Source organism: Malaya genurostris, chromosome 1, assembly GCF_030247185.1.
Source record: "Malaya genurostris strain Urasoe2022 chromosome 1, Malgen_1.1, whole genome shotgun sequence".
Taxonomy (NCBI): domain Eukaryota; kingdom Metazoa; phylum Arthropoda; class Insecta; order Diptera; family Culicidae; genus Malaya; species Malaya genurostris.
The window spans coordinates 43,938,062-43,961,558 of record NC_080570.1 but is presented as its reverse complement, the minus strand read 5'-3'; the positions used below and the strand labels follow the sequence as shown (position 1 = coordinate 43,961,558).

At 36.4% G+C, this 23,497-nt stretch overlaps 1 protein-coding gene across 2 annotated transcripts in view; it reads left to right on the top strand.

Moving 5' to 3' along the window:
- LOC131438332 (G protein-coupled receptor kinase 2) overlaps positions 1-23,348 on the top strand; it is a 243,925-nt gene extending 220,577 nt beyond the window's left edge. For both annotated transcript variants that reach the window (XM_058608267.1, XM_058608258.1), the window contains exons 9-13: positions 13,411-13,600; positions 13,664-13,912; positions 13,974-14,335; positions 14,402-14,665; positions 20,251-23,348. In XM_058608267.1, the coding sequence (XP_058464250.1) occupies positions 13,411-13,600; positions 13,664-13,912; positions 13,974-14,335; positions 14,402-14,665; positions 20,251-20,352 (1,167 nt within the window). In that variant the 3' untranslated portion in view covers positions 20,353-23,348. The remainder of the gene's footprint in view (positions 1-13,410; positions 13,601-13,663; positions 13,913-13,973; positions 14,336-14,401; positions 14,666-20,250) is intronic.
- Positions 23,349-23,497: the final 149 nt, after the last annotated feature.

Below are 23,497 nucleotides of genomic sequence, written 5' to 3'. Positions count from 1 at the left end.
TGTATGCAAGTAGTTATTTTTATAGCGTTTCTGTATCATTACTACCATTCTGCGATTTCGGTTGAAGCGATGTCTCATTATCAATCGAGTTCATCTTATATAAATTAGAAATTAATCTTATGCGCTCAAAATTTACCCTGGGGATGTTGTCAATTTCTCAGGCGAAACGACAAAACATGGGATTCCAATCTTGCATGACACAAGATCAGAGCATACCAATTAAAGCTTCAAATCGTTTTATGGCACTTTCTGTCTTGCTATCTAGCAACAACCTACCTCTAGCATGCTTCACGTAGGACTGAAACGTTAGCTATAATTTTGCTTATATTCTTAGCTTCGCATGCTCCCAGCAGCTTCGCTTTTGCATCGATTGACCAATCAGAGCGATGCATTCCCATTGATATATCGCTTACTTCTTCAAAACCGTCGACTATGGCAGGGAAATCCGGTATGCCGAAGATTTTTTGCATGCAAAATAGGACACTGCAAGCTATTAATCAACATTTCAAACATTTACAATTAAAATTGCATGGCTATGGACATTCAAATCAACACGTAGAAGTATTTCCAATCAAATGGTGATATAATATTATTAATTGATACAAAATTGACTGAGCTGTAATTGTTCAAAATCTGACCACATTTCTACGTGTATTTTTCTTGAGTTTCTAATTTGCACCCTTATATAGAAAACAAAAATGTGTTTCACATTAAAAACAAATGGTTTTTCAAAAGTGTTAGACCCTACCCTCAAGTTATATGTTTCCGCATCGATTGGTAGGTAAATTATATAAACCATTCACAAATGACGCTCAAAATTATGACAGGAAAAGGGTACGCGGATGCATTTGCATTTTTTTATTTTACATTTTTAATGCCAAAAAACCCTTTAAGGTCGGGGCTTGAGCATGCGCCAACGTACCTATAAGACCAGTGCCCTATGCATTGAATCGTTAACCCATGACAAGGTGGGCAGGTTCGAATTTTTCCTCTTTGATACGAATTTATGTTTCTTTATTACTTTTCGTCATCCTAATTCTCGGCATTCAATATGATCAACATTGTATTGACAGTTTAATTTTGTTTTTTTGTAAAAACAAATTCAACAGGCTGCACTTCACGTGTTCAAGATAATTGCTTTTATGGATGACGAAACGTATATCAAAGTCGACACGAAACAGATGCAGGAACAGGAGTTTCGCGTTACTAAACCAAGGTGGGCAGATACGGGAAATTTCAGAAAGTAAAATATTGTTCCAATTTTATATGAGCCCATTGTCTGACAGTTGATTAATAGGCGGGCAAAAGACAACACTTAGTCATTTTTATACTTTAGGATGTCAGTTCTTCGAACGAATAATTATGACCGAGTACTTTTTTACGTTTGAAGAGCATTGCACTTAAGTAGAATTAATTGAGAACTAGGTAAATGTCGTCAATTTTTTTTTCAAACACACTCTTAAATCAACAATTTCAAATGAGGCGCTCAAAGCAACATCCAAAATTTTCAGACTCCAATCGAAAACAATAGAAATCAGTAATAATTAGGACATTTGCAGTTTCATTTCCTTTCCAGGTTTCATAAGATTAGAATTTTTAAATGTTGTGAGAAAAGGTGATCAACCAACCAATAAACAAAAAAAATTGAGGTTTACTGACTAACTCGTGATCATATTATCATATCAGTAATATTTCAGTAAAACTAATGATGAGCATGAGTCTTGTTCGGTTGTCCATATTATTCAAGCAACTCAATCATTGGCAAACTTACAAACCATGGTATACGTGCCTCTATTTCTACAACTCTAATGTGTTGTTAGTTTTGCATATTCCACAAATTCCATTCAGCACACCCAATTACTCGGAACTGCGGTAAGCGTTAGTAAATTGAAATTATTGGAAACATTCCGTAACAGCTTTCCATCCTCGAAGCAGAATATTTATCTGCAAAACATTCCCGCAAACTGTTGTGAACTACGGAACTGTACAGTTCAACTCCTTTATGCACAACCGAAATCACCGCACACCACCCGGGGTCCGGGCATCCAGACGAAAATGGCTCACACAAAATTTATGCAAATCCACCATCAAACAGCGTTGTTTGGATTGGGCTCTAGTTGCTTGTGGTTTCTGCAGCGAAAACGCATTTCGCTTCCCTCGTATCCACGCATCCTTCCCCGGTTTCGGAACAGGGATAGAGGTACACCATCGGTTTTCGTGTAATATAATTGAATGTGCCACTTGGTAATGCAGTTTCGAGTTTTCGTCCTATCACCATGGTCTCGTGTGGCTTCCCGAATAATTATTGCCGAGTACGTTTCCGACAATCTCCGCAGGCAGGTGAGTCGATGCTGGTGCCAGATTGATATGCCGGCGGGTCAGCCGAATGTTTTATGTTTGCCGAAGGTGCACTTTATCGAAAATTGAGCCGCCCACTTTACCGGTGCCGGTCGTGAATGTTTATTCCTGTGCGGAGTAATCACAGGAATTGATGGGTTGAACAAACTAAACTTTGGGGAGGTCACATTGGTCGTTTTTGCTACAATAGCAGCTTTCATGTGTGAAATAATGCCACAAAAATATTCACTGGTCTTCCATTGAACGACGCCCAATACGTAATTATAGAATAGATTAAGCCAGTCGGTGTTGAACAGTCGTTCGCACCGCACGCGTATAGCTCTTGGCTCCTGGAATTTTTTTCTGGCTACCTAGAGTTTCATTGATTCAAGGCTTCAGTCTTTTTCAAGGCTACCTGAATCACTAACTAAGTGATACAAAGAGTGATATTAGAGTGACTAAGTGATACAAAGAGTGATATTAGAGTGACTAAGAAATTAATCAGCCTTTTTTAAGGCTAGCTAGGAGTCTAATCGAAGACTAATTTAGCCTAGTTAATTTAATTTAAAATTTCATTAATTTCAAAAATGCCTGCGTCCAACCGGAAAGGCAACAAGCCTAAGGCTAAAAATAATTCAATACGGAATAAATCACAATCCGTTATTCAACATTTTTCTAATAACATTCACGATCTTATAGAATCTGAATGTAAAAATAAAAGACAACGGACGGATTTCCCTTCCGTTGATCCTATGCCGTCAAACAATATTTACGAGATTCTTCCTGAATCCGATTGTAGCGACATAGAAGAAAATTCTTCAAAAATTCCCAAAATGGACGCTTGTCGTTCTGGGAAGAAACATCAATCTATGCCACCAGTGACGGTGATTATTTCCGACTTCAAAGCATTCCGTACTGAGCTTTCTACTTTTCTCCCGGAAGTAAAAGTCTCATTTCAAATCGGACGAAGAGGAGAATGTCGAGTCTTGGTGGATGGATTGGAAGATTACGAACGTCTTATTCGATATTTGTCCGATAAACTTCATAAATTTTATTCATATGATATAAAATCAGACAGACCCTTCAAGGCTGTCTTGAAAGGATTATCAAATGATCAAAGTATTGATGAAATTAAAAATGAACTAAAAGAATTACTTGGTTTTGCCCCTTCCCAAGTAATACTTATGAAAAAAAGAGCGAATGGTACTTCTAAACCACGCTCTGGAATTTCCCATGAACTTTACCTAATACACTTCAATCGAAGTGATGTAAACAATTTGAAAATTTTAGAAAAAGTACGTTTCATTTCCCACATTAAAATTCATTGGGAACATTATAAACGGCATAATCGTATTGCAAACTTAACGCAATGTCGTCGTTGCCAAGGCTTCGGTCATGGAACCAAAAATTGTCATATGGATATACGGTGTTTGAATTGTGGTAAATCGCATTCGAAAGACGTTTGTCCAATGAATGAAACCACTGATAAATTTTCATGCTCAAATTGCAATGGAAATCATAAATCCAATTATTTGAAATGTCCTGTCAGGGAAAAAATTTTAAACGCTCGTTCGCTTAGACAACAAGTCAAATCAACGACCTTAAATTTACAGAATATACCTGAAAATTCTTCTAAGGCACCTGTCAATTCGTCTTCTAACGAAAACAATTTATTGACAGGTAGATCGACCTCGTCATCATCTTCTTCTAATGTCAGTTATGCTGGTATATTAGGTAGAAATCTATCTCCTATTTCTTCTAATGTAAATAATCAAAACACAGGACCGCCTTGCAGTTCTTCTTCTAACGAAAACAATTTATTAATAGGTAGACCGGCCAAATCATCTTCTTCTAATGGCAGTCTACCTACAAATATTCCTTCAATGCCATTCGCTTCTTTAAATGAAGTCGATTTAGGCGATATAACTGAAAATAAAATGATCTACCTACAAGATCAACTTTTTCAAATGATCATCCAAATGAATTCGACTTCATCACTTTTTGAAGCATTTCAAATCGGATGGAAATTTGCAAATAATATTATAATGAATTTAAAATTTAACAGTGATGTTAAATAATTATTTGAATATTTTAAATTGGAATGCTCGATCTTTGAAATCGAGTGAAGATGAATTTTATAATTTTCTCAAAGTTCACAAAATCCATATTGCCATTGTGACAGAAACTTTTCTTAAACCAAATGTAAAATTGAAAAGTAATCCACATTATGTGGTTCATCGATTTGACAGGTTTACTGGAATTGGTGGTGGAGTTGCCATTTTTGTCCAACGGCAAATTAAACATCGAATTTTACCTTCTTTCAATACTAAAGTTATTGAAAGCTTGGGAATCGAAGTTGAAACCATTCATGGAATTTATTTCATCGCTGGAGCATATTTGCCATTCCAATGCACCGGCGAACAATTAAATTTCTTTAAAGGCGATTTGCAAAAACTTACAAGATATCGATCGAAATTTTTCGTAATAGGGGACTTAAATGCTAAGCATGTCCAGTGGAATTGTAGGCAAAATAACAGTAATGGTAAAATACTTCATAATCAACTCTCAGCTGGTTACTTCACAGTTCTTCATCCCAGTAATCCTACTTGTTTCTCTTCCGTGAAAAACCCGTCTACAATTGATCTGGTTCTAACAGATCAAAGTCACATTTGTAGTGAACCGATTACTCATGCTGATTTTGACTCAGATCATCTTCCTGTAACATTCAGACTTTCCAACGAAGCTATAATTAATCCAATTAGTTCTATTTTCAACTATCATAGAGCTAATTGGTTGGATTACAGATCTCACATTGAAAATCATGTGGATCATGAAACTATTTTAGAAAATTCTGCGGACATCGACACAGCAATTGATAATTTGAATCATTATATTATCGAAGCTAGAAATCTTTCAGTTCCCAAAGCTCAAACTAAATTAAATTCTCCTATCATCGATGACAATCTTCAACTGCTCATTCGGTTGAAGAATGTTCGTCGACGACAATATCAACGTTCTCGTGATCCTGCTATGAAAAACATAGTTAAGGATTTACAAAAAGAAATTAAACATAGATTTACTCTTTTGCGAAATGAAAATTTCGCTAAAGAAGTTGAACAAATTAAACCATATTCTAAACCTTTCTGGAAACTTTCTAAGGTTCTTAAGAAACCTCTGAAACCAATTCCTGCTCTCAAGGAAGGAAATCAAATACTTCTTACAAATGGTGAAAAAGCTCAAAAGCTAGCTCAGCAGTTCGAGAGTGTCCACAATTTTAATTTGAACGTTGTGAGTCCTATTGAAAATGAAGTCTCACTGAAGTATGATCATATTTCAACCCAAGTGTTATCACACGATGACATTATTGAGACGAATTTTGATGAAATTAAATCAATTATTAGGAAACTCAAAAACATGAAGGCTCCTGGTAATGATGGAATTTTTAATATTCTTATTAAAAATCTTCCCGATGTTGCCTTGAGACTCCTGGTTAAAATTTTCAACAAGTGTTTTTCATTAGCTTACTTCCCAAAAAGATGGAAAAACGCTAAAGTAATTCCTATCCTAAAACCTGATAAAAACCCAGCAGAAACATCAAGTTATCGCCCAATTAGCTTACTTTCTTCTATCAGTAAACTTTTTGAAAAAATTATCTTGTTAAGAATGATGACTCATATAAATGAGAATTCAATTTTTTTACCAGAGCAGTTTGGATTTCGTCATGAACATTCAACTACTCATCAACTTGTCAGAGTAACGAACATGATAAAATCCAATAAATCTTCTGGGTTATCCACTGGAGTTGCTCTTCTAGACATAGAAAAAGCATTCGACAGTGTTTGGCACAAAGGTTTAATAGCAAAAATGTCTGATTTCCAGTTTCCTATTTATTTGATCAAAATGATTCAAAATTATTTAACTGATCGTACTCTTCAGGTTAGCTATCAGAATTGTAAATCTGAATTGCTACCCGTACGAGCCGGTGTTCCGCAGGGTTCGAGTGTAGCTCCAATCTTGTATAATATTTTCACTTCTGATCTTCCAAATCTACCCGTTGGTTGTCAGAAATCGCTATTCTGTGACGACACAAGTCTGTTAGCCACAGGTAGAAATCTAAGAGTGATCTGCAGTCGCCTACAAAGAAGTTTAAATATTTTCAGTGATTATCTGTCAAAATGGAAAATTAAACCAAATGCAGCAAAAACGCAATTAATTATCTTTCCTCACAAGCCAAGAGCTTCATTTCTAAAACCAAACAATAATCACATTCTCAAATTGAATGGCTTGGAATTGACATGGTCTGATCAAGCTAAATACTTAGGTTTAACGTATGACAAAAAACTCACTTTCAAGGATCACATTGAAGGAATCCAGGCAAAGTGTAATAAATATATTAAATGTTTATATCCTCTTATAAACAGAAATTCTAAGCTCTGTCTAAAAAACAAATTGTTAATTTATAAACAAATTTTCAGACCAGCCATGCTTTATGCGGTACCAATTTGGTCAAGCTGTTGTTCCACCAGGAAGAAAACGCTTCAAAGGATTCAGAATAAAATTCTGAAAATGATTCTGAAGCGTCCTCCCTGGTTTAGTACAAATGAGTTACACAGACTCACAAATATAGAACCATTAGATGTAATGTCACATAATATTATAAGCAAATTCCGACAAAAATCGATGCAATCTTCAATTGAATCGATTCGCTCTCTGTATTAGTTAGTAAGTTAGTATATAAGTTCCTTTTTCCCATTACACAATACAAGTAGGTTTAGTATTTTCCCTACACAAAAATCTCAGAATTGCGGAAGCAAATGATGTCTTCATGGTAATAACCAAATCATATATATATATATATATATATATATATATGAAAAAAAAAAAAAGAATAGATTAAGGTCAGAGAAATCAGAAGGCGAAGTTTTGAGATTTTGTGACACCGTAACTTTATGTTCACTAGCAGAGTTCTGCTGGATTATGTATGGTTTGTTGCTACGTACACAATCGATCTAGGATTTCATAACAGTTCCTAAAATCTTGATTTACGCGGTAGCATTTCCTCAATGCCAATGCTGGAATGACATGTTTTTCGTAGCTCAGAACTCCAAAAATTGTGTCTTTTAAATAAGTGATTTATTAAAAGCAGATGAAAACCTATTGGAAATCAAAATGTTCTTATTTCTTTCTCCAACAGGCGTAAAACTCATCTTCTTTTATATCCACAGATTTAAGGGCTTATAGTATGTTTATAATCTAAGCTTCAGATGTAATATTTGTTTTCAAGTACTCCTACTTATTTCCTGTTTTGCCTTTCTCATATAGAAAGGTCATGCAATCACTGTGAAAACCGACTTTTGAACCGAGGCCCGGAGAGCCGAGTGTCATATACCATTCGACTCAGTTCGTCGAGTACGCAAAATGTCTCTGTGTGTGTATGTGCGTATGTGTGTATGTAACGTTTTTAACTTTTCTCGGAGATGGCTGAACCGATTTTCACAAACTTAGATTCAAATGAAAGGTCTAGTGGTCCCATACAAAATATTGTTCGGGTCCGACTTCCGGTTCCGGAGTTATGGGATAAAATGTGAAAAAAAAACAAAATATGTTCTTTAGCTTTTCTCATAGATGGCGCGACCTATTTTCATAAGCTTAGGTTCAAATGAAAGGTCACTGAAAAGGGCGAAAACCCGCAAAAAATTTTCTAAATCGACCTCAACTCTTCTCCAATTAATAGTTTTTATCAGAAGACGGTCAAACAAACCGATTTCGATTATTCTTTTCAGGAATCGAAGAAAATTATTTTGAAGAATGCCACAGTATTATATATGATGGTATGATTGATATGAGAAAGGCATCATTACACCACTAGGTGGATTAAAACAGGTTGTTTTTTGTTATTTTATTCGAAATATTTTCCATCAGTTCCTACATATTTCACCATCTTTCTCGTAATATGTGGATACTTTGCTTGTAGAATCGACTGCCTTTAATGTTGAATTTTTGTATTGAAGCGCTGCTTTGAAAGTGTGTGGCTCAAACAGGAAGGAGATATCGGATGAGGTCCGGTAGTCGGATGGGGTCAGATCCAGTGAGTAAGCCGCGTGGTCAGACATTTCTCACCGGGGACTTCTCATGCATCTTGTGGTGAACGCCTTTCTGTCTGTCTGTCTTTCTTTATATTTTTATCGGTTTTTCGCAATTGAACGGCTGAATGTGTTTATTTATTGTTTGTAGCGAATGCCGTTGACAGTTTCATTAGAATTCGGAAGCTCGAAGTAGACCTGCTGTTCTGACTTCAATACGACTTACTTTACTATGGAGCGCCTTTCCAAAATTGTTGTTCTAAACGTAACAACATAATCCTTTCCCCATGCAATTTATGATAATATTTTCAACAGTGTGAAACAACCATTAATAACTCAAAAGAAAGTTTTCTCAAACTTTTGAAAATAATGAGGAAAACTCATCAAGCTTGCTTGACTTTCTCGTACCGGCGGCGACGGTTTTGAGGCACATATCAGTTCCGACGTTCAACTGTATGAGCATAAACGACAAGTGACAAGTCGCCTTCAGCCACCACCAGCAGCAACAGCAGATTATCAGTAATCACATTCAGCTTCTGAACACTGGAGCTGGATTCGGGAATTGAATTTTGATTGGATTCTAGAAATAAATGCAGATCCTGGACTCTATTCCACCTGAATTCTGAGTTTAACTTTCAGGGATGTAATTTTGTTTCTGACTTAAATTTCAGACTTTTGGTTCCAGATTTCAGGTTCAGAATTTAAAACTATGACTCTGAAACTGACTCCAAATTTTGGATTCTGGAACGGGTTCATTGAAACGATTTTGGAACTGAGTTTAGTTCCGTTTTTATTGTTTGGAATTCGAATCCAAAATTCCTATTTAGGATTTCAACTTCAGAATTAATAAATAAAATTCAGGAGGTGATTTTTTTAGATCTGGATTCTGGAACTAAATGTTGGATTTGAACTGCGAACCTGAATTTTGGAACTAACTTCTGAATCAGAGTTTTATTCCTAAATTCAGTTTCAGAATATAATTCCAAAGAAATGAGCGAAGTTTACCTCTACTGAGTATGTAAATCTACAAAAAACGGTATTTTGTATTTGTTCGGTGCTATTTAATTTTATGGTAGAATATGTTTGTCATCAGTAAGTCGTACTTCAGTACAGATGTACCGTTACAAATCTGGAATCGAAGTAGTAAATGTTGCAAAATTTACACATCTACTAATGCGAACGATTATTGAAGAAAGAAGAATGTTAGTTTTATTGGTGTTCGTGTCCTTCAGTTATGTCTGTGACATTGTCCACCCGCCTATTTTATTAGGTTTTTTTGTTCGACTCATTACCCTTAAGTTTAACGCGGTCATTTAAAATATATAATAAAAGATTATTTGTTTATAGCTTAGTCTCGTTGTTATTTTCTTCCCTGAAGGCGAGGTGCTAGCATTGTTACCCTGCGGATGAAAGGGCAGCAATGGTTCGCCATTCACGCCCCCGTCAATTGGTTCGGTGTCACTGTTTTTGGCGAGAACATCGTTAATACTTTTTATTTGCCTAGGCGTTTGATGCGATATTAGTTGGGGCTAACGTACTTTGCTCCTAATTAGTTGCTGATAAAGGTTTTGTTGATGAGTTTTGTTGATTGTTTTGTACTGGGTTTGTTTGGGGTCAGCGTTTAAACATGTAGCCATCTGATTGTCGTAGGTGTCAAACGATTTTCATGGGATCCTTGTGTTCTCACCGGAATTAACATAAGAAGGTTAAGTGGATGTGTAACAAACGTTCGCCATACTACGCTATGTCCGGTCAATTGTTGCCATCGACCTCAATATCAACACCAAAGCCAAATATTCATGGTCCGAAGGTCATGTTGTGCATCTGGTGGGACCAAAAGGGTGTTGTATACTATGAGCTGCTACAACCAGGCGATCGGCAATTGATGGCAATTCATGTCGTGAATAAATATTTGAAAACGCTCAAGTGACACATTTTGCCGCACCCGCCATACTCTCCTGACATCGCTTCTTCTGATTACTGGTTGTTCCAACGGATGCAGCACGAGTGGCACATTCCCCTAGTTAGAACCCTGTTGGTGAGACATCATTTAGCGAAACTATCCAACATAGCTTGTAAAAAGCTGGCATCTTCTAGTTCGTATATGAGATAAAATTGTTTAAAGACACCAGCAAATGAAATGGAGCAATTGACCGAGAAGCACAGAAGGATCATTGAGATGGAGTCAAAATATAAAGGTCTCAAATGACTACCTTGATGTACACCAGAGCTAACAGTGAAATCTGTAGGAAATTTCTCATGATTTTTGATGAAAACCGCATATTTGCTGGGAATGCTTTCACCAGTTTTTTCGCTAAGTCGATGCCAATGCCGCTCAATTTCATGAATTCTGCATGTTAACTGCTTTAAATCGTTCACTGGATTTACCGCAAGGTCGGACTACATAATTCTTCACACATTATCAATCGGGTTGGCATCTGATGGTTGTTAGGGACAGTCAATTGTTGTGATGTTATGCCCCCCTTTCCGTATTTTCGTTAGACAAATCTGGTGCCTTTTGAAGAATCCAATTTTCATTGTTACTTTTGAATATTATCTTTACCATTTTGTAATAGCTTGGATTTTTGTTGAACATCTCTAACCATTCAAAATCAACAAAGGAGAAGTACCGCCAATCGGTTACGTATATCGAATGTTCAGAGAAATAACCCGCAAGAAATTTCTCCAATTTTTTTTTGGAAAACAACTAAATTTAATAGAGTCCCTAATACTCCACGTTCGGTGTGGTTTTATTTGTATCCATACGGCCTTATATCGAAACCAAGCATCTACAAGCTATATCCAACACTCAGTATATTTAATTTCCTATCATTCGTTCGGTAACGACATTTGAGATTCATTGCCTTTCTCTACCACATGAAGTTTTAATAAATCACAATAGAATATATGGTAGACTTTAACGATGGAGGGATTATTATAACTTGAACACATATGGCACTATTTTAGAGTTAAATAAATTTCGAACTATAACTAACGGAACAAATATTCTTCTCAGACCTGTTTCCGTCCGTAAAATTAACAGATTTTTTTTAATGTCACATTTCCCATTCATATAAAGCAAAGAATATTCCGAAATTTTCTTAAAAGAATAAACCGACAGGTTTAGTTTTATAGAATTTTTTGAGATTATTTAATGAGATTTATTCATCGTGTATTACTACACCCCTGTACTATTATTGAAGTTCTGTTTGTTTAGTATCATTTCTACAATATAATTTTGACATTAACTCTTCAATTGAGAAATGTGTATCGAAGCAATGGCAGCAATGCATCAAAGTTTTGCTCGCGCATCATGTCTACAATATTATTTTGACATTATCTCTTCAGTTGAGAAATGTGTATCGAAGCCATGGCAGCAATGCGTCAGAGTTTTGCTCGCGCATCGCGAAAATCCGAACTGCGCCAACTTTGCAAAACTGTTGAATGTGGCCGGAGCAACTGTCATCAACACGATAGAAACGTTTGTCGACAGTGAGGAAGACTGGATCGGAAGGGAAGCCGAAAATTGGAGGCAGTAAAACAGTCGAACAGTGTGGAGAACCTCTCCATCTGAGAAAACAAGCTGGCAGTGTCATCTACAACCATAGAGTGAAAAAATACGCTGGACTGTCGACCTACAAGAAGGTGGTTACTCCAGATCGTGGCGATAATCGAACCAAGTCGGCCAAGGTACAATCACAGAAACTGTAAATGAAGGTGTTGAAGAAGGTGGATTGTGTGATACAGAAGGATGAACATCGAGGCCTTCAACAGCTTCCTGGGCAGAGATATTATGAGGCAAATGAAAAAGAAAAGGTAGCAGAGATTTTCAATCATGGTATCCTGTCGAAGTTAGCAAAGAAATATCTTGTTGCGTAGGTTATCGGTTTCTGTAGCTTCAAGAGCGACATTTTCAACGCGACCGGGACTTTTAACCAGGAACTGGGAAAACGCGTGCTGCCTTTTTCTCAGTAAAACAATCATTTCATTCTATTTTGGTAGGATTTGACATCTTGCCCGGTGAAACCCAAGAACATGTTAATGCTCCACCTAATAGAATAGGCGAAACCTAAAAAAAACACGGAAGACAGTTGTCTGAGAAATGCAGTTTAACATAAACTGACACAACTTGACGGAGGTAGTCAAACAGAAGACTGGGTTATTTTGCATTTATTATAAGAAATGGTTGAGAGAATACTTTTTTTCTTTATTCCTTAGGCAATTAACTAGAATAATAAACATTGCCTATTCCTCCAAGTTTTTTTTTAAATTCAATTGTTTTTAAAACCATATTGAAAAATTATACTTTTTAAAGATAAAAGTACATCTATTAAACTTCATAAAAAAATTGTTCTTTTTTTCAATCTGGCGGCTCTGAAAACAACTGCTCGAACTTGATCGATTTGTTGTTGAGTGTCATCATTTCTTGGAAACCAATCATCGGAAAGCAAAACAGTTCTAAATTCTGTATCCAAATTGACTATGGTCGAAACTAAAATAAAAAATTTGCACCGAGAGAAAACAAAATGGCGGCCGTTTTTTATGAAGCTGATGTAAGCTAAATATATGCTATGTTCTTTCGATGACATGATAAAGTTTTGTTCGAAGCTTTATGTACTTTATTCCAGAGGTCGAAATAAGCAAATTTTTTGATTCACAGTAAATAAAAATAGTCAGTATTATCTGTTCATATCACATATTAATTGTATATATTATAATGAATTTTGAAATGAATGATTTTTGGGAAGATAAATTTTGGTTTTATTTAGAATTTCAAAAGGTCTTAGTTTTGTTACCCAATTTTTTAATTCACGGTGTTCGTATTTTTTATTCACAATCGGAAATCTTGATTCACATTTTGATACGCAAAATGGGCTTATTTTCACCTCTGCTTCATTCTAACGGATAACAACACAAATTCGAGAGTTACTTCTATTCACTTTCATTCATCCTTGAAACTTTTCCATAATACCTTTTCTCTTTCCTGTAGGTTCGTGCCACCGGTAAAATGTACGCTTGTAAGAAGCTAGAGAAAAAGCGCATTAAAAAGCGGAAAGGCGAATCCATGGTGCTGATTGAGAAACAAATACTGCAGAAAATCAACTCCCGTTTCGTGGTCAACCTGGCGTACGCTTATGAAACCAAGGATGCACTCTGTCTGGTGCTAACGATTATGAATGGTAAATATCATCGGTTCTGATTACATGACCATCAGTTACTTATTTATGTCGTTTTTTTTCCAGGTGGTGATCTCAAATTTCACATCTATAACATGGGAGGTGACCCTGGGTTCGAACTCAATCGAGCCCGGTTCTATGCGGCTGAAGTGGTCTGCGGGTTAGAGAATCTTCATCGGATGGGTATCGTATATCGGGACTGTAAACCGGAAAACATACTGCTGGACGACCACGGACACGTACGGATATCGGATCTCGGTTTGGCCGTAGAAATTCCCGAAGGTGAAATGGTCAGGGGGAGAGTTGGAACCGTAGGTGAGTAGGACAATTTAATTTTTTCGATGCGAACTATTTCAAACGTTTCTATCATTTCCAGGTTACATGGCTCCGGAGGTAATCGACAACGAGAAGTACGCTTTCTCGCCCGATTGGTTCAGCTTTGGTTGTTTGTTGTACGAGATGATCGAAGGACAGGCTCCGTTCCGGGCACGAAAGGAAAAAGTTAAACGAGAAGAAGTAGACCGGCGGGTCAAAGAGGACGCTGAGAAATACTCACACAAATTCAGCGACGATGCCAAATCTCTGTGCCAACAGTTACTAATGAAGGCTGTCAAAAATCGATTGGGTTGCCGAAGTGGTCGACAAGGAGCACGCGAAATTAAGCTGCACTCATTCTTCAACAGTATTAACTGGAAACGGTTGGAAGCGGGACTTGTAGAGCCACCGTTCGTCCCCGATGTTAGTATTCAAAATATTGATTTCTTTTCGCATCGTTAATAATGATATTTTACTGATCATTTGCAGCCCCATGCTGTTTATGCCAAAGACGTGCTTGACATCGAGCAATTTTCCACGGTAAAGGGTGTTAATTTGGATGCAACAGATGAGAACTTCTACTCGAAGTTCAACACTGGCTCGGTTTCCATACCGTGGCAGAACGAGATGATCGAAACGGAGTGCTTCCGGGAGCTGAACGTGTTCGGTCAGGATGAATGTCCGACGCCGGATTTGCTCATCAATGCACCGCCAGTAGTCGAAAAGCCAGGATGCTTCCCCTTCCGGCGAAAGGTACAGTTGAAAGTTTGAAGATTTTTATCACTACTGTAGTATCTCAGCTCTGGCAGAAAAGAGCTCGGATCGGTCTAGTGCGGGCTAACCTTAACTCACTTTTTCCGAGTTTAGATGACCGTTTTTCACTAACTTAGATTAAAGCAAAGACACCACATTAACAAGATATCCAGCTCTCACATTTACCGAACAAATGATTGGCAACATCCTTTTTTGTGAGTATGGTGCCCTCAGGCGTGCCCGCATCGAATCACGTACATAGCAGTAGGGGAGAGAAATGTCAAACACGTGCGCGTGAAAATAGCAGCACTGCGCACCCATACAATTGACATGATATGTTGAATGTGATGCCGTGCGATAGCGTTGCTGAACTGAAGATTGATTTCGTTCCAAGCTGACAGGGTCTGATTCAAGTGAAACGTCCTATGATCCCATAGGCAGCTATTAAATTTCATATTCCAACATCCGATCCCAGAATTACAGAGTAAAACGTTTGTAAAATGTATATACATCTAAATTTTTTCGTAGGTTGCTGTGTTGACTGTCACAAACGTTTAACTATGAAAGGTCCTTTGGATTAGAAGATAGAATGTGTGAAAAATGAAAAAAAAATATCACTCACTTTTCTCGGAGTTGACAAACCCGTTTTGCACAGCTTTACAACCAAATGAAAGGTACTTCGGTTCTATATGTCGCTATTGAATTATTGGTTATACGGGGTGCTTGCTCCCGGGTTTGAAAGTGCCATAAATAGGAGTCGCAAACGAAACGGAACTCCCTTAATTTTCGAAAAGACAACTTTTTAGATTAAAATTGATGGTTTTATGACGCTTTTGTTGCTATTCAATGACACCCGGATGTTTAAAATTGAAATAATTTTTTTCTGAATTCGGCTCGAAACGATTTCAGTTTGTAGGTTATACTAATTAATGCCCAAACAAAGTTTTTTCGATTCAATTAATTATATCACTTATGATCGTTCTGGTCGGCATCAGGCACTCGACCAGAAAATTGTCGGACGGTCAGCTTTAGGTCATTTTTCACTTAATATTTTTACATAACTGTAAATGGAAGATATTTAAAAATTCCACACTCTGGGAATCTAATGAAAAAATATGCACTCAATTTTCTCGAAAATTTCTTAACCGATTTTCACAATCTAAGAAGTAAATAAAAGTTCCTAAAATTTTTTTAAAAGCCCCCGAAAAGTCGATCCGGATTCGACTTCCGGTTCCTCTATTAAAACCGCGATAAGTGAAAAAATTTCTATTTCATAAGTATTTTTCACAAGTGATGGCGAAACGAGGTGCACATTTTTATAAAACTTACCTGCCAATTCATCTAGTTGGCAGATCTTGTAAGTTGGAGGATGTAAAAACCTACTTTGGGATTACTGTTCAACGGTTTCCGGTTCCAAAAGCAAAGATAATACTGAAGAAATACTTCAGAAGCTCATTCCGATTTTTCAGAAATGGTTAAAATGATTTGCACAAATCATGATTTCAATTGAAGCTCTCATTTTTTTAAAAGATAGTGTGCAATTTCATTTAGATCCGACTTCCAATTCCGAAATTATAGGGCGATAAGTGTCTAAACATTGAAGCCGTCATACAAAATGACGATGCAAAACCGGAATGCGTCAGTGGGAAGCAGAAAACACCACCGGCTTTGATCTGTTCGCAGCGTGCTTTGTTCAATTTCGTATAGCGTGCATTGTTGCCACATTTGAATATAATATTTGAATATAATATTTGAATATATTTTTCAGGTGAATGATATGTAAAACTTCTATTCAATTTTTACCTATATGTTAGTTTTATCACAAAGTCATGATAACGATTCTTTTCCAAAAAACTCTCGCCTTTCTCATATAGAAAGTGTGAAAAATGACCTAGTGAAAATTGGTGCCAAAAGAAAATAAAGAATCTTATTACCTTGACATATCTGATAACAAATTGAAAAGGTTATGTTAGTTTATAGCCAAAGAAAGTTTCTTATTTTATTAAAATTTGAAAAACAAAATCTTCACAGAATCTTCTAGTGATATTTTAAGTAATATGTGCAAGCTTACTCACTTTGCTAAGAAGATTTTGAATGGTTAGTCAGGCTTTCCTGTGAAAAAGTGATATCGTCAAAATATAGGGGAAAATTATTGTTTCGAGGAAAAGGCAAAGTGTTACTGAGATACATTAAGAGAAGTGATATCGCGATGATTGACGATCTTTCGTTTGTGCGCTGGAAACGTATAAGAAGATTGCCACATATCAGGAAATACTCCGGTCTTCAGCGGCAGTTGAAACAGTTGGAATAGGGATATAAACATTCCACTTGAACATCTTTCCAATACGACTACCGAAATATATCCGGGTTCGCAAAAGAATACAATCGCTTTTGACTTCAGGCAGCGTAAAATTCTATCTTTGATACCAGAACTTGAAAATTAGCTTAAGGAACAAATGCATCTTTAATTCAAGCATGAGCATTTGTTTTTACTGAACAAAATCAATAATGCTGCATACATACCATCGTTTAAACAATTCTAAACAATTGAATTTATGGAAAGATGTGGACCTATGTTCAGCGGAGAATTTATTCGAAATACTATGTCGTAGTACGGAGAGATTCTATCAATCGAAAAAGAATGAAAGAATTTCTACTCCGGTATCTTGAATGGCATGCGCTTAGTACGCATGCGTCTTAAAAAGCTATACCATCTTATCTAACTTTCGGACAAGACACATGGCTTCATCGTAAATCTCTGGTCACCTACGGTTATCTTACTGGCTACATGTGAAATTTGTCATAAAGCAAAAGCAAAAATTTACACCCAAGAACAATTAACCTTTCTTTTACACTAGCCCCAAACAGCCCCCTTATATCTGAGTTAGAAGAACTAAATTACAATAAAACACTCTCATCAGTGAAACCATCATTTACAACCAATGTGCAACGAGATGTGCCTTTCTCAGCTAACAGCGATCCTAGCACCTATAAAAATAACAGTAAAGGAGAGTAGGGATATTCGAACCACAGTTTGATTTTGACTGCAGACTCGCCCGAAAAAAACTTTTGAAAATTGGAATGATTGAGGTTAATCTAGAGGCAAAATTGCACGTTGCAGGAATTGCAGATTTTTAAAATTCGATTTGTTTTCAGAGTTATAAAGATTATAAAAAATTATTCGATTTTTTCATTTTGAAAAATCAATTTCAACACATATTGATATAAGACGTCAATTCATGATTTCGTAATAAAAAACAGGAAATAAAGGAAATAAATATAAAAAAAATTATGCTGTTTTTTTTCGGAGGCGCAGTTTTCGATTGATTCCTCAGTTCTGTTTTAAAGTTTAAACACTATTTCCGGAATCAAGAACTAGGAACCGATACAGCCGAAATCGGTTCATGTGGTCAGCAAATAACATAACCTTCAAATTGTTATTTATTGTTCAATCGAGGCAAAATGCAAAACAAGAAATAAATCTTCTGAATATGGCTCAGCATAATTGTTGGTCACACGAACAACCTACTTCGGCTAGACCGGATCCCAGCTCCCGGTTCCGGAGCTACCAGAAATAGTGATGAAAGACTCCAAAACGGAGCTCACTTGATTTTGTCAGAAATGACCAAACCGATTTTCACTAATTTAAACTCAAATGAAAGTTTTCATTATTCCATAGGTTGCTATTGAATTTCATCCGGATCCAACTTCCGGTTCCAGAACGACAAGGTGAAATGTTTTGAAAATTGCGAAATGTCATTTGGAGCGACGATGCAAATAAAGGAAAAATTGTTCTAAATTTGACTCATAGCTGTTAGTTTATTCCAAAATAAACTCTCTAGTTTTTATTTAAGTTTCGAATGATTTTTTTGGATGAATACACTACTAATATTTAGGAAAATATAAGTAATATGAGAAATGCATCATTACACCACTTGGTGGATGAAAACAGTGCATCGTCGCTCTGAATGACGATTTGTAATTTTAAACACACTTAGCCCTGTAGTTCCGGAACTGGAAGTATAATCCGGATGAATTTAAATAGCAACCTATGGAACCATAAGATCTTTCATTTGAGCCTAAGATTGTGAAAATCGGTTAGAATAAATAAAATTCTATACAAAAATGGGGGTGGATCTTCGGCTGATCGCTAAGCCCTACATAACAGATCGGCTGAAAAGTTCGTATCGTTTCTATGAGAGGGCGCCACTAGAATCAAATCCATACCATTTTCAGTTAGTACCAACCTTCAAAAGATACGTGTATAAATTTGACAGCTGTCTGATTATTAGTTTGTGAGATATTGCATTTTGAGTGAAGCTACTTTTGTTATTTTGAAAAAAAATGGAAAAAAAGGAATTTCGTGTGTTGATGAAACACTACTTTTTGATGAAAAAAGTGCCGCCGGTACCAAAAAATGGCTTGATGAGTGTTATCCAGACTCTGCACCGGGCGAAGCAACAGTTCGTAAGTGGTTTGCAAAATTTCGTACTGGTCATATGAGCACCGAAGACGATGAACGCAGTGGACGTCCAAAAGAGGCTGTTACCGATGAAAACGTGAAAAAAATCCACAAAATGATTTTCAATGACCGTAAAGTGAAGTTGATCGAGATAGCTGACACCCTAAAGATATCAAAGGAACGTGTTGAACATATTATTCACGAATATTTGGATATGAGAAAGCTTTGTGCAAAATGGGTGCCGCGTGAGCTCACAATCGATCAAAAACAACAACGAATTGATGATTCTGAGCAGTGTTTGGAGCTGTTATATCGAAATTTTTTCGTCGATATATAACAATGGACGAAACATGGCTCCATCACTTCACTCCGGAGTCCAATCGACAGTCAGCTGATTGGACTGCACGCGATGAACCGAACCCAAAGCGTGGAAAGACTCAACAATCGGCCGGTAAGGTTATGGCGTCTGTATTTTGGGATTCGCATGGTATAATTTTCATCGACTACCTTGAAAAGGGAAAAACCATCAACAGTGACTATTATATAGCGTTATTAGAGCGTTTGAAGGACGAAATTTAAATAAAACGGCCTCATTTGAAGAAGAACAAAGTTTTGTTTCATCAAGACAATGCACCGTGTCACAAGTCGATGAAAACCATGCTGAAATTGAACGAATTGGGCTTCGAATTGCTCCCTCATACACCGTATTCTCCAGATTTGGCCCCCAGTGACTTTTTCCTGTTCTCAGACCTCAAGAGAATGCTCGCTGGTAAAAAAATTAGAAGCAATGAAGAGGTAATCGCTGAAACTGAGGCCTATTTTGAGGCAAAGGACAAATCGTACTACAAAAATGGTATCGAAAAGTTGGAAGATCGCTATAATCGCAGTATCGCCTCTGATGGCAATTATGTTGAATAATAAAAACGAACTTTGGCAAAAAAAATGTGTGTTTCTATTAAACGATACGAACTTTTCAGCCGAACTGTTATCAAAATCATATTCTTACAGTAAACCTGAGTTGGATGAATCATTCTTAACGAACAGTACTTTGTATATTACAAACTATCAATCGTCTCCATCTAACAGCACATGACTCACAACAATTTTACTTTTTTTCTTGCAGAAGAAACAATCGGCTCGCGAGAAACCTGTCCCGTTCAACGAGAAGCTGCTATCGTCTAGTCAAACCACGGTTACAATAAGCCAGGCCCAAAATGAAAGCTGATAGTGTGGAAGTGAAGATTTACTTCCCATAGATGTCTCAGTTACCGCTGGCAACGGTTGCACCAGGAGCAACGTCATAGAACACAAAAATAGCATCTGCACAAAAAAGGAAGCAAACGGTTGAACATGATAACACGAATTTTACACAATAGCGAGTTCCTCGGAAATGGAAGAACATGCGCAAAACATACCTAGAAAATGTGCGATGGCTGTTGTAAAACAAAAGAATAACTACATACGATAGCACAAATGAAAACATAAGCATCCTTCGATTTTAGCTCCCAGTACGTTTAGGGAAGTTCTCTCGACATTTATTTCTGTGTGAGAACATTATGATAAAAAGATACCTGCCCATATATTCAATGCAGAGTAAGCCGCAGAAGACGGAATAAGAGCTTTTAACGTACATCAATGTTAATTTTTAGCCGGACACTCAAATGCAGCGATGATTTGTTATTTATTTTAATAACTGATTAGGTTACTTTTAAGAGAAATTATTTCTGTAAATAATTGTTTTTTGATTAGTTAAAATATTTCCTCTTCCCTTTTAGAGTTTAGTAGCATTATTGAATCGACGTGATTTTTTATTGATATAATTTAGTGATTACAAAAGAGAGAGAGATGAAGAAAGCTACATTGCTACAATGTATAACCATAGATATAAAATAAGATAACAAAATTAACTCATATGTGTTTTTGTAAAAACAAACAAAAAAACTTTAGAGGGAACCAAAAGGTTAAGCTTATTGTCACTCGCCAGTTGTACGACTGACGGGGATGTGATAGTAAATGGAATATGTAGCTTACTTTTTAGAGCACACACAAGCAAGTGGTCCCGAAGAGAATGCCGGTTTTTATAGGAAATAACAAATTAGGCAAACAAACATGTACTTCCGGCTCGTTTGAAAGACATACATACACTAAAATAAAATAAAAACCTAACGCTATTTCACCTCTAGTTGGCACACAACAAAGACGGTAGTAACCAACAAACCGAATGACACACATCACACAGACGGGTGTTACTTGCTTTTCACTGTATGAAATAGAGCGCAGTTTAACCATATACTCATCGAATCACTTTCCGCTAGCAGCACACAAATCTAGACTAAATGCACGCACACAAACACAGGCACAAGTATAGAGGAATTCGATTTATGGTTGTCGGATTCCGGAAGGAATGATGCATACTTGATTCATTGTTTTAGTTACTAATTAAATATCGTTAAATGGACACAATAAGCAAATTCCACCACAAACTAGGAACAAAATATTCCGGCACAAGATGGAAACGTGACTTATCTTCAAAAACGAATTGGAAACCTATAAAATATAAATGATTTAGTTGGATGCTAAGTAATTGCTCAAACAAAATGGACTGTCTCAAAAATAAGCACAGCAGATCAGAAAAAAAGTTATATTTCAAAATACATACACATTCAAATGTTTCCCATGTAATGCAAAATCTGCATATATTGGTGTGGTCATAAAGAACAATCTGTTGAAACGATTGCCATTTGCCAAATGTTCTGATTATCAAAACAGGTCTTGTGATTTTTAAATTGCAAACGCAACCGAATGCTAGTTTAAACGGTCTTAGTATACAGTACAAAGAGCTTATTTCTTCGACAAACATTTGGATCTGAAATTTTTAACCGAACCGAATGTAGATTATGGTCGATGGACTTAGGATGTTTTTCTGATAATGCTTTGTACGTCAAATGCTTTATTTTGCTCTACATCCATACTTGTTTGGTTCAAAACGAATGCATTTTAACGCGGAGGTGAAACAATATGCAATATGAAAACTATTAAAAGTGTTTGAAACAAATTAACTGAACGTACTTTTACTACCGAATGAATGGTTAACCAGACTGTTAAACGAGCTCATCGGATATAGTAGAGAATTTAGTCCCTGTAAATGAAATCCTGCGTTTGGAGGTTAGTTGGTGGTACAATGAAAAACAAAAACTAGAAGGCTACCATTCAAATGATAATCATTACTAATAGAGAAGGAAAGTGTTTAGCACTAAAAGAAAGCCAGAATTAATCGAAAATGAACGTAAGCAGTATTAACGAAATGAAAATGTATCAAACCGAAGAACCACTGAAAACTTGAACAAAATCTCGTGGCAAATCATGTTGGCATTAAGAAACTAGCTCAAGAAGAAAATAAACTAACGTTCCCACGGAAACAAACACTCAATTTTATATAAAAAAAAGTCAAGATACGCGAAACCGCGCGTCCTGTTTTATATCATATGCAAGCATAAACTAGCAGCAAGATTTCGCTGATTCAGAGAGAAATATATAAACGCATTGAATGTTGTCATACTAGAGAAAACAAAAACGACTATTCCAAAGACCGAAACCCGTTCCGTTGCCGAGCAACTTAGTGAAGGCAGAAACCGTAATCCCGCTTTTTTGAGCTACAACTACTCTAGGAATGGTTGCCGCAGAGAGGCGCTGCTTTCACATATTGAGTTAGTCACCAGCAGATAGAAGTGCAAGAAAAGATGAAACTGTGACTGCCCTTTAACCTTCTAGTTCAGGTTCTAAACTTTTATTTGTAGTGTTCTCGTGTTTTTATCACGGAAACATATGTGTATGTCATTTTCAATTAGTCACAATCGCCAATTACCAACAATCAACTACTCCCAGAGGTTTCAACCTTTAAACAAACAAAAATTACCACAAAGAAGATGTAAGTTAGTTTGAATATGAAACTCTACAGTTTAATCATAATCTGTTTTTTACTGCTCGTGGTTTTAATTGAAAAGCATCTATCGTAAAAGTAAAATAAAAAACAAATACTAATCGATGAAACTATGGCAGAACGTTATTGGAGTACTAACTTATTAACTACGAGACATATTATACAAACTCTTGAGCATCTGATAAATCGAAATGGACGGATTATTAGCAAGCGAAAATTAGAACTACAATGATATGTGAATTTGAGTAACTAGTAAAATGTAACAGAAATAATGCAGTAAATCGATAGAACTTCAATATCTGATTAGAACAAAAAAGAAATGCTTCACCAAATGTTTGTTGGTTGATTTCGTCAATCTTCTCGCCAGTAAAACTCTAAGCAAATAAATCCTCTCGCAGCATACATCGGTGAGTCAGGACAATTTTGTAGT